The sequence below is a fragment of the Morone saxatilis genome, unplaced genomic scaffold, assembly GCF_004916995.1.
Source record: "Morone saxatilis isolate NCDOM2014 unplaced genomic scaffold, NCSU_SB_2.0 Contig15, whole genome shotgun sequence".
Classification (NCBI taxonomy): Eukaryota; Metazoa; Chordata; class Actinopteri; family Moronidae; genus Morone; species Morone saxatilis.
Window position 1 is genome coordinate 7,213,605 of NW_023339707.1, and position 12,911 is coordinate 7,226,515.

Sequence of the window (12,911 nt, forward strand, 5' to 3'; positions counted from 1 at the left end):
TTGACATTCCATTTCCAGGTTAAATTATTATCCCTGTCCAGTCGTGTTAAAGGCGGAGCTGGTTCGCAAATCACAGGAATGTTTTGTTGATGTCCTGGTAAGCGCCTGAGGATCAGATGGTCAGTTATCCTGTAAGGCCTGTTGGTAACACACAACTGACCTGCAAAGGGCAACAGGTCGGGTTCTACCAGGTGAGCTACCAAGGCGGCCAGAAACAATGTATTTTTTAAAAACTGAAACTGGGCCCTAAGAGATGTCACAATTAATAGTCTATGGATTAACATGAGCTTCTGTACAGACATTTATGGTCACCACAGGATTAATCCTAATAACTCTGGTAATCCCCTGAGTTTTCAATAAACTATGTGGCCCACAATTTGCAGTGTAACTTTGATTGTTTCGTTAAATTTGAGAGACAAATCCACTGACAGTATGGTGCATAACATATAACCACAATGTCCACAGTCCAGACCTGGCTGTCAACCACTGTGACACCAGGTACACACACGAGTACATTGATAGTAGTCTTTATGAGACGAACCGATTAAACACATATGTACAAATGCATCAAATGGATCTTTTGCTTTTCTCAGTGGAGTGTGAACACAAAAGACCACATTTTGCTCTGTGAACAGTATGCTGACCTACCTGTCTCCTGTGGATAGAATACAATTGCTGGCCTTGGAACGAAAAGCACCATTGTGTAAATGATAAGACTGAGGTTTGTTTGCTCTTCTTAGACAACCATAACAGCCCACAATATTTTTTTTTTAATTTATTTATCTTTTTAAAGCAGTTATCAACCAGAAGGTGGAACCTTGCTCAACTTGGGCTTCAATGCAATGCCGACAACACCGTGTGTGGGCCAATTAAATATGGGCAAGCACAAATTCCTGGTGGATTACTTTGAAACATGAACAGAACTGACTATTGCAAATAAAGATTAATGACTGCCGCTGTGATAACTTTCCAAAATTTTAAAACCCTGTCTGAGGCTGTTATACCCCTCAACACTATGTGTTGGGAAGCCAGGGTAATACATCCCAAAAAAGAGGAATGCGTTGTGGAGATTGTGATGGACAATGAATGATAACCTTCATCCATGAAGTATTCTGGTTTCTGTCTGCATCTATTTGTTGTTAACCTAAGCACTGCTGGCCCTAAGAGATGTCACAAGTAATAGTCTATGGATTAACATGAGCTTCTTTTATCAGTACTACCTGTGTCAAGACAGTCTGAACGTCTGCCTAATTCATCGGTGCAGTTGAGTGTGTTCTCTGTGACAAAAGGGCACAGTGTGCACCATCATCGTTCCAATTGAGTGTGCGTCAATTAAAGAAGCATGATGGTGTGTGATTCTTGCTATCACTTTAATATGGCAGACATGTGGAAATGCATCGATTTATAGTTTTAATTCATTCACTTTAATTCAATTCAACTTTTAACCCCAACTTAATTTGCAACACACCAAGAAGTAATGAAGACATTATTCTTCTCTCCGAAGCTACAGTATTTTCAAAAACAAAGTCGGGGAAACTGAATAATGTTGAATTTGTAATGAATGAAGAATAAAAATAATGTCAGCCTCCAGGGTATGTTTTTTCATTATAATACTTTCACACAATCAGACATGAATTTCCATTATATGGAAATATTCTTATTTCATTCCAGCACAAAACGGTTTCAGATGCGTGTTTCACTCCGCAAATTCACCCTCAAAATTTTTCACATTAAGCAGTAGATACAGGGATGTGTCCCTGTCACAGTGGATGAGAATAAAAGTGATTTAAAGAAATGGAAAAGGGTTCTGACCATAAAAGAGCAACAGTGAGAGTGTCAGCAATATGGCTCTTAAAACAAACTAGCAATGTTCTATTAAACAACAGGCATGTGGTTAATAATTCAGCCAGCATAAAAGTCTGTTTGAGAGAAGGTTTTCTAATATTCATGTGACATGATAGCCAAGACAGGAACTCTGTCTCTCACTGGGTACAGTGTTATTCATACTGTGAGGCTCTACAGTGTTTTGTAATTCATAGCTTTAGTTTTTAGGCCAAGCAAGGACATATCTAGACCAACCCTGAGCTTCAGTAGCTAACTCAATAATTCAAGAAGATTTGTTCTCAACTGCTAACTGATGTTAGTCTAATATTTAGAGATAATCTATTCTATATATGTGAAATCACCAAAACATCTCACACCTGAAGCCAGAAGAAGAATAAATAAGTTATTCATTCAAGTAATAACCCACTGTATAGGTAAATGTAAGGTATTCTGGAGAGTGCAAGGGTATTTCAAATCACTCAGCTTTGGACACAACTTGCACATAGTCTCTTAAACAAAAATACAGCTAAAAAGACTAGAAAATTACCAAAAAAACAAAACATGGAGGTTTTGATGATCAGTTATACTCTGGCCACATGGGAATACTTTCATTTCGAAAAAATCCGATTCTTTTAGACTCCTTTGTTAGACTGACCTTACATGGTAGTTGACCCACCTTTCTGTGATGGCACCTGGCAGGACATTCAGATACTTGACAGAGAATCCTTGTTTGTGTCATTTCATAATGTAGCAAATCCACAATCACTGCTTATTTGTATCTTCTCACCAATTATGTTTTTCTGATCTTGTGTTTTCTTTTTTATATTTTAATGCCTATTGCCATACACAGGGGTAATCTCTTTTTGACTTTCCACAGGAATACTGTAGTAATTTGTTTTTTCCTCAGGGAAAAAGGTTTGTGCTGGGAGTTTTTAGAAAGGTTTTAGTATGGCGGTGCCAGTTGAGCTCGGTTACATAAGTTAAATGTTTTGCTATTCGATCCACTTTACTTTACTTCACCATAGCATGTATCATTTTACCTTGTGAGTAGTTGTTACATCTATGCAGATATATTCCCTGCCAGCCAGGTATCCCCTTCAGACTGTATGAAGTGTAAGTGAATCATTGGTATATTACATTTTGGGACAGATAAGCTTGCTATAACATAACAGAACAGAATTGAGGGGTGGCACTGCACCTTTTATTGTTTAAAGTGTCTTCATTTGTATCTACAGATGGTGAGGTTGTCAAGGTTCTCACCTCCAAAAACATAGCTTTACTGGCCTGAAAAGAACCCTGTTAAACCCCACATGTTCAGCTTTCCTGCTGCACTTCTCCAGGGACAAATACTTAAAGATAACAAACAATATATATATATTTACAAAACATTGTATATAAAAAAGGTCCTTACAATCAACAGTGTCCTTCAGCAGGGGATGGAGGAGGCTTCTTGGTGATCCATGGTGTAGATTTAGCCTGGGAAAAGAAATTGAAAACAACCTGAATGACAGAATTAATCAATGGAGCTGCTACACATAACAAAAACGTGTCAACCGTGGTGTTAGCAACCTTTAATTCTAGTGTTTAAATCTAGTGTCTCTCAACCATCTTCCTGACCATCCCCTCTAAAGCCTGACTGCTGTCAACAGAGCAAATCCAAAACAGCTTGAAGTATAAGTTCTGCAAGCAAGCAGAAAAAAAGTAAATCACTACAGGTGAGCTACAATTTATAGCAAACGCTTAAGGTAGGTATAAGTATACTAGACGAAACAAGCTGCCACTCCCTGGATGATATTCAAGCAGCAACCTCTTCACCACAAACATACCTGTCCTTCAACCATCTCCTCGTAGGAAACCTCATTAATGGCTGGATGGTGTAATTAAGAATGGGCTAATCACCTTCTGTCCCCTTCAGCAGGCTGAGAGCCTGTCCTGATAGTAAAAAGCTCCAGGACAGTGAAGCCTCGCCCCAGGGCATGCTGGGCGCCGTCTGGCCTGGGTGTCAAGGACACCAGCTCCATAACCACCACCGTGCTGGGCAACTGCAGAGACGTATGGAAGTACAGGACCTACAGAACCAAATAAAACATGAAGTGAAGAAAGACATCAATCAATGCTACATCTCTGAGTTGTTTAGAAAGCAGTTTGGATTTTATCTGATGCTAATTTCTGTAATCCAAACATTTTGTAAAATGAGACATGAAAATTGTGGCATTTGTGGGCCATAGCAACCTTTAAACCAAGTTTCATTCATTCATTTATTCATTCATTTAATGTATCATTTTATTTTATATTATTCACCCACTGTCACCTGGATCTGCACATTTCTGCAAACCCTGTCATACATCCCAAACTTCATCGTCACCTCACGGATCCGATAAGATTACATTGGGTTTGCTTAAGCCTCAAAACTGTGGGTGCTTTCACACCTTTTTGTCTGGACCAAGGGAAAAAAATATACATTGTTGAATTTTAGTTCTGGTCCAGTTTGTGTTTACACTTGCATTTTACAAACAAACCAAGTCATACAGACTTACAGTTAACTCATTGACTGGACAGTTTTGGCGATTGTCATCCTGCATCATCAGCTCATCAAATTCTGGTGACTGGCAGCAGGTCATTCCGCAGTCTAATGCTTCTAATGTGAATGTTTTCTGGTGTCACAAAGAGCTCACAAAGAATGATGACAGACAGATGAAGGACGAAAAAGAGGTGTCTTGTATATAAATATTCCAGAAGGTATTTCTGTGAGATCGCTAAGTCATGAACTCTAAATGGAATTAATGAACTGCCGAAGTACATGGAGTAGGAGTTCAAGCGGTTCTTGGTCCGGTGGCACTGGAGATCAATTGATAGCATCCACACAAGGCCAAAAGATCCACAACGAGATAACGCAGCAGCGTTTGTTTTAACTGGACCAAACAGTTTAGGTTTGAAAGCAACATAAAAGAAAGTGGAAGTTTGCCTGAAAAAAAAATATTTTGCTCTTTAATCATGTTATGTCTGGTTTCAAAACTTTTCATAAAATGTATTATTAGCATAAGTAATCTTATGAACAATAACTACAAACTACGAGCATGAGTGTGTGCGTGTATCTGTATGGTGCTTTGTGTACCACACAAAAGACTGACTGGTGAGGATGTGACACCAGAAATTTAACAGTCGAGAGGCGGGTATGTGCTCCCCTGGTGAGGGGACTCTTTAGGATTATGTGGGGGGGTTTGACCTCGCAATTTTTACACAAGTTCAGAGAAAGACAGTCAAGCCTTTTGGGAGCCTGTTTGTAGTCAGTGCCAGGTAGATGCAATTGTTTACTGACTCTGATGTGCCATTCAAAATGGAAATAATAGCCCACCTACAGCAGAGCCACACTGATTTACATGCACACAGGCCTGAATATGATAAAGAGACCCACAAATTCTCTGTGATCCATTGGTCCCCAAGCACAATAAAGCCTGTTATTTTTCAAAACCATAAAGAAGAACATGACAGTGTCGGCAGAAAAAAAAAATAGCTTAAGTAGACATGAGCTACCTTGAAATACAGAGTCAATTTCTCCCAGCCCACTGTGGCACTGTTCATCTTTAGACCCAGCTATCAGCCACCACAGAGGCGTATATTCAAATTCAAAACCTCGGAGGCATTCCTATTTCGGCCACATCAGTCTTTTATCTCTAGGCACGGTGAGTTTAAATTACCAAATACAAATACTCCTGAATACAAATGGAAAACATGAGAGACAAAGACACTCGTCAAGCCATGGTTTGATGTACTTATTTGTTTGTTTGCTTGTTTTCTTATATTCATTGGACTTAGACATTCACAAAAGAGCTTAAAAAATCAATGGATCTGCTATGATGAAAGTTGTGGTGGTGGTAGAGAATGGGATAAGTAACAATAACTGGTTACTGAACATAGATGCTCTGAATTTGTTAGGACATTTTCAGAAATTTTCAGCTTTTAACAGAACCTTTGAGAGAAAAGTACACATATTAGTATCTGATTTCTAATGTGCCATCTGACTCATTTCTCAATCATGGTAATAATGCACAGTACAACAAGAACTTAGCATTTATTTGTTATGTTTGCTGAGCTAGAATTAAGACAGATATTCTAGCAGCAGCAAACATGGGCTGAGCTGAGAAAGTAAAAATATCCCCCCTTCCCAAGATGCACGTTATTCAGTATTCATAGACTGAAAACTTTACTTTCACTCAGTTTATTTATTTAATTCCCTACAACCGTAACTCCCAAATCAAAGCCTCATCTTTGAATGAACTTCTCTTGAACCTATCCCAAGCTGTAAGAACAAGAGATTGGGAAGGGGGTCCATATTTTCTATCATGTTCACCCAAGTTTCCTCCCCCTGTAATAATGTGGAATTTGCATTGTGGTCAAAGACGTAGTCCCCAGACTCAGAGCAATCCAAACATGGACATTGTCCATGACGGATTTCCAATTCAAAGGTAGAATTCCTTTTTCATCTGCTTCACTGCTTTGATACACCTCCAAATTGATTCTGTTCCAATCTCAGGAAAAAATAAATAAATAACAATCTGTCCCCACAGGGCAAAAATCTCCTGCGCTCAATTTGTAATCATTCAGATTTTCACAGGATTTAGTGAATGCACAAGAAAACAGCCATGACTGGTTGTGAATGTTTTGAGAAAAGCTGGACAAAGGATAAAATAATGTCAAGTGTTTTGAATAAACACTAAAGCTGATTTGTTCAGTTTTCCGGGGATGGTACAGCATGCTTTAGCTGCAGCTGCGTATGCCTCCCATGGCCTTTTCATACCCTTTTCCAATACAAATTCACAGCTGGAGACTTCTCTGCTGACGAGTGCCGTTTAGATCCCGCTTCAGAGCAGGCCCAAGCCTGATGGTGCTTCATCTACGACCAACTGTATCGACTGAGTTGGTTGCCATAGTCAACGAACTGCCTCAAATGTGAAGTTATGCAAGTGGAAGGAAGACTGAAGGCATTATTATCTTCAGCTTCACATGGTTGTTAACTGCAATGTTTCTGTTCTTACGATTGATCTAATACAAAGAACCTCACTGTTCTGTCATCCACACAGCTTTGCCGTGATTTGTCATACGTTGCCATGACGATCTCTTGTTGCCACACAGGAACAGCCTTCCAGTTTATGCCTTGTAACTTAACACTAAATCCACTTTTTTATTATTATTTTAGGGGGCATTCTATGTCTGTATTCAGCTGCCTGTCTTCATATTTGGTTAGATTCCATTTTAGTTTCTGGCTTGTAGACACAGTGTCCTTCAATCCACACTATATGTGGATTATCACAGCATATGCTATACATTTATTGATATTCATTGTGTATTGGTAAGTACTGCAAATAAGAAATGAATGGATTGTAACATTTTGTATTAACAGGAAGGCCTGCTCCAACATATGAGAAAAAAATTGAACAATTCTGAATTCTGATTTGTGTATACTTTCACACCATTAGCTATGGAAACATATTTGCCCTCACATTAAAATATTCTACACTGACACCTCTGTTTTCCTGAGCAAATCTCCACATTTGTACTATTCAAACATAAAGCACTACACTTTTTCCCCAGAACTTTATGTTAAGGCAATGTTATGAGATCTTGCTCCTTCCCAACACCACAGGAGCACTGGGAGATGTCATTGAGAAAACAGCTTGCATCGGCAGCAACGCCAGGCGCAGCATATGTTGGACCTAATGAGAGGTTATACTCCGCAGCAACTGTCAACAAAGCAGTAATCGATTCTCGCAGGGGTAAATATCCACCCTCCCACAACTTGAGTAAAGAGGGGCGAGCGGCAATGGGGTGACATTAAAACATCATCAGCACAGAGGCATGTAGCTTGAAGTCACTACCAACAACCAGCCTGTCTGCAGCTTCTGGAGGTTTTGCTGAGACCCCTTTGTGAGTGACAGAGAACTTAACTGTGACAGGAAAGAGAAAAATTCTAGCATGAGAGAGAGAGAGAGAGCAATGTTGTGAGATGTAGAAAAGAGAGAGAGCGAGGGAGATAAAGAGAGAAGATTGTGATGGCCACATTTTGTGATAAACTATATGCATTGACATGTTGACTGGGTTAAGTGGACTGCCCACTGTCTAAACCCATTGACTGGACAGTTGCTGGATATTAGTATTGTACATGTACAGCTAAGCAAGTACAATACAGTCATTACACTGGATCCAATTGGATATATATATATATAGATATACATCTATATATATGTACATGTACAGCTAAGCAAGTATATCAAGTATGTAACAGCTTCATAGAGTCCTATTACTGGCTATTCGTGCTAAACAAGCAATTATGGACCTCTTATAGTCCTATCAGAGTGCAAAAGCTGAGGCTAATTCTTCCTGCTCTCTCGAGGTGGCCATTCAAATTCTCGACTTGTGGGCAACTAGGCAAGCACCGAAGGGGGGAATCACAGGCATTGCACAAAACAAAAGACGTTGCAAATGGGCACTGGTTTTGCATAGAGAGGTCCAGAGCAACTGGAGTGTAATTGACAGGGCCCTGTTGTTCGACCCCCGGAGGCTTCCCAAAAGAAAAGCTAACAGAGTATTTCCATTTAGCCAGCATGCTGGCTGGGAGGCTGGGAGCACTAGTGTCAGCTACCTGGGACTTAGATAATAGACCAGCTCCACATGTCTGCATGCCTGTATTAACTATTCACATGTTGTGCATGTACCTGTATGAATGCATGTGGTTGTGTGTGCATGTGTGTTTAAGATAAATATAGGCTACCATCATGCAGCATAGAAAAATAAGCACATGAATACACTATCTGGCTTTAATGCATTATATAAGTATACATATAACTGTGAGCTCTACTACATTTGTTGTATACCATGTGTCTACACCCTGGGACTTTGTTGTTAAAGGCAAAAACTCAAAGTCACAGCTCAGCTCATGAAGTCCTATGAAGCTAAGCTAAGCACATGCACTCAGGAAGAGTCTTGGCTATAACGCTTTGATACTAGTTTTGGCAGCATAGCCAACGCCTTGAGGTGGAGGGAAGAGAGAGGGGGAGAGGAAAAGAGCGAGGCACAGTAAGTCATTTGACAGGCACAGAACCAGCGGGTATCAGCATCACAAATCCTCTCAGTGTGAAATTCTATGACTGTCACCAGCATAGGAGAGATGAGAGATGGTGGTGTGGATGATAGAGAGGCAAAGAAAATGACAGTGATGGAGGCTCCAGGCTTCCTTATGGTCAATAATGTCATTGGATCGCAGCTGGTTAGCTAGGACTGAGCATGCATACGTGTGACAGTTGAATCAAATAGACTTCACCAAGTTTCAACAAAATGGACCCAAACCAAACCCGTTCCTAAAAGACTGGAGGGTAGTTAATCCCAAATACAGAGCAACACAGGCAGCACCATCATGTGCCACCAATTAACAAACAGCCTAGCAATATATATGGGTCCCGATTAGTTTCAATTTGGACCCAGCCAAATTCAGTACACAGAATCACTGCCACCATCTCCAATTTTTCCAGCGATTGAGATAAGTCTGCTGCTGTGTTCGTCGCTTTGTAAGTAGGATTAGGATTGGAAGCATCATCGTCCTGTGCCAGACCCAGAAAAATAGCAACAGATAAATTGCCACAAAAAATGGTGATAAAAAGAGTCGATTGGATTGACGCAGTCAAACTGGTTTCTTCAACCAACATGAAAGAAGGTAAACTAACTGCTCCATAGCGACAGCTTGTCAACTCAAAAAGACGTCAACGGGACAGGCATGTCAGTTTCTACTGATTGGGGCAAAATAGCACCACCTCCCAAACAGAAAATGTTCAACATAAGCACAATGTCAGAATAATGATGTTTATTGAAATGAAAACTAGTCTGATTATACTTAGAGTGCCCAGTTAAGTCTTAATTTCCAGGAAGTTAGTGAATTTGTGAAGATCCCCTTTTGGATTTAGCATCTATTGTTTAATACACATTTTAGGCACATAGATTCTCATTCACTATATTAGCTATATTAATATGTCGACAGAAATTAACTTACTTTATGCTAAGAAACATTTGTCTATATTTGGTAAACTTGGATCTTACCATTACCATAATACACTCCTGAGCCTTTATGTATGTACTGTATAAGAAGGGCCATTCTGCAGTCTCAGAGATGTAGAAGTGAAGGAGGCAGCCAGGGAAAACCTGAAGCATGACAAGTGAAAAAAGAAGTGGCGGTGTAATGGAGTTGATTGAGAAGTTGAAGGTAGAAATGGTGTTCTTTTTGTGACTGGTGCGCAGAAAAAAGAGGTTTGGAAGGCATTAATGGAGGCAGTGAATGCTGTGTCCCCTGAGGTGTTCAATGTGGCTGAAGTTAAAAAAAGGTGGGTTGATATAAAAGTGTATGTCATAAGGACAAAACAGAGAAGGAAATGAAGAAAAAGAACAGGTGGAGGACAGGGAAAAGCTGATTTATCAGCCAAAGATGAAAGGACTGCAGCAATTACTGGAGAAACAGCCCAATTATGTAGAATCCTTCCAAGGAATGAGGGTGACAGTGATGCGATTCTATCCAAAAAGGACTTTCATCGAGAAATGATTCTCATTTTTCAAAAATCTCCATCTGAGGATATTTTAAACGACAGAATTTAAAACAGCTAGTGAAGCAATTTAGAACTGACCAGCCATTTATTCTCACCATAGATTAGGATGTCTGGTCTATACAACTGAACCTCAATACCTTTGTGGTACCGACCAAAATGTGTCCATAGCTCCAAGAACTGAAAGGTTTCTGATATGAATAAGAAAATGTATATGACAACCAGACGTGGTGGGTTGAGCCATTATTAAATAGTAAAGCAAAATAACATTATGGCAAACAATTAAGAAAAGTTGTAGGCAGAAGAGTGCAACATAAGAATCATCTACAGTCAGAGTTTCCCCTTACAAAATAGCTCAACAGCTGTGTGTGTGCCCATGCAATGCGTCACGTGCATCAGACTAGCTTAAAATTTCAGCATTTTCCCTAGGTTTGTGGAAGACATTTACGTTTTTCTATGCAATTTCCCAGCATTTTGGACCATTATTATAACCATATCCGTGTATAAGAAGTTGGAAAGGCTGGAGCAGATAATAAATAAACTGGCTGAAATCTGAAGTCTATCTTGCTACGCTGGCTCTATGTCCACTATCTCGCAACACTGGCTCTTTGACTAGTATCGTGGCTGACCATCTTGCTACACTGCAGCAGCATCAATTATCCATCAGTGGCACATCAATGCCACACACTACTGTGCATTTAATTTACCTCTTGAGTCTTTTGTTTCCATTAGCTCACACAAAATTGACTCTGAGCCCCTCAGTGGCTTTGTAGCTTATAATTTAGGTCCTCTCAATGTCAAGTCAAGATGCAACATTAAAGACAAGTCGAGGTCAAGTAGGAAAACATTGTCCTTTGAGTTGCTGACCAGTAGAAAGTGTAACATTGTGAAGCAGCAAAACCATGTTGAGTTTACATTAACAAACATTAACTACAACTCTAAGAACCTGGCTAACACTTAAATTGCTTGATTTGTGACAGAGATTAGAGGGTAGAATTGACATTTTGTCTCAGTGTCTCTGAGTGTCCAAAATGGAAATGGTTCACCATCTGACAATGTGATGATGAAATGATGATTGTTGAAAAAAAGTATTTCATGGCAATTTGTCTTTTAGAAGTATTAACAGTAAAATACAGATAATATCATGGGTGATAATGCTATTAAAATGTTGGGGAAAGGTCACCTGAATCATCAGGTAACATCCTCTTAAGAATGTCCATAATAAATGTCATGGTAATCTGAGAGGTAGTTGTCCAAAGGGACAACTTTGGATCAAACTGATCATCCTCAGGTCCCACCACAAGTGCAGCAAAAGGTCACAAATCCATTGTGTATTTAAATCCAAAAGGCACTTGTCTGAAAACACATTTTAAACTGTCTCTCTAGATACAGACACTGACAAAGATGGATAATGGCTCCAAACTGACTTGGGTATAACAGATGAAGTTGAAAACTGAGCAGAGGGAATTTCAACTCTGAGTTACATGTGTCCTGACAGGTTGTATGCCTGGGATCATAGCCAAGGCAAGTCTGAAGCAGATGAGAAACTAACAAGGTGAAAGAACAGTAGCAGTGTAGTAACAGACATTTCCCTTATAGCAAACTTGCTTCAGTGACAGTTCAAACCTATTGTCAGTATCAACACCGACTCTAGTTTCCATAATACATGCCTGCACACAATGAAAACCTCATAATCAGCACATAGCACTCCCATAACCTTTTCCCCGAGTCCCTGTTCCTCATTTTTTGTTTTCAGTGCCTCTGGTGTTCGCTGCCTTGTCCCTGACTCCAACAAAATCCAAAGATCCTGCATTCGACAACATCGGCAGCTTTGCCAGTGACAGATCTCAGTGCTTGCTGGGTAAAGTCTTAGTTTGTCACCCAGGTTTTGTTCTCCTGACATTTTGTAAATCCTGTCTGAAATGCCTCACAGACAAACTGCGGGCACTGACTGTGAATGCTGGAGATGCATCACAATAAGGGAGGAATGCAGGAAATATACAATGATGAAAGGACTGGAGGAGCACTGCCAGACTTCACATTCAAAAAGGTAAAGTTGGAATTGACATGTCAAAGCCTGGAACAACAAAGAACAAGACAGAGAGAATCTCTTTCTTTCTCTCTGTCTCAGTGTCTCTCTTTCCCTCTCTCTACCCCACACACAGGCAACGAAGACCCCCGGGAGAGCTGATAACAGAATTATAGGGACAAGCTCACTCTGCGTGTGTGTGTGTGTGTGTTTGCGTGTGTGGAGGAAAAAAGGGAGTGACTGTAAGAGAAATGAGATAGGGATGGAGGAAGAAGACTCAAGTAAGAATCGAGTCAAATATACCACACACAGAAGAAATAAGTCCCACACATACACACACACCTAACACCTCCTCGAGGCTCTCATCTCTCCTTACTGCCACCTCGGCAGTAGCTCTTGTGGCCCTTGAATTCCCTCGATCACACACACACACACACACACACACACACACACACAAAACACACCGGTATCTA

The 12,911-nt window shown here is 40.1% G+C and overlaps 1 protein-coding gene across 1 annotated transcript in view; it reads right to left on the reverse strand.

The window, feature by feature from the left end:
• nphp4 (nephronophthisis 4) overlaps positions 1-12,911 on the reverse strand; it is a gene marked incomplete in the record, with an annotated part of 148,332 nt that overhangs the window by 121,165 nt on the left and 14,256 nt on the right. The window contains 2 exon segments of the mRNA XM_035655832.1: positions 3,236-3,300; positions 3,724-3,893. Of these exon segments, the coding sequence (XP_035511725.1) occupies positions 3,236-3,300; positions 3,724-3,893 (235 nt within the window).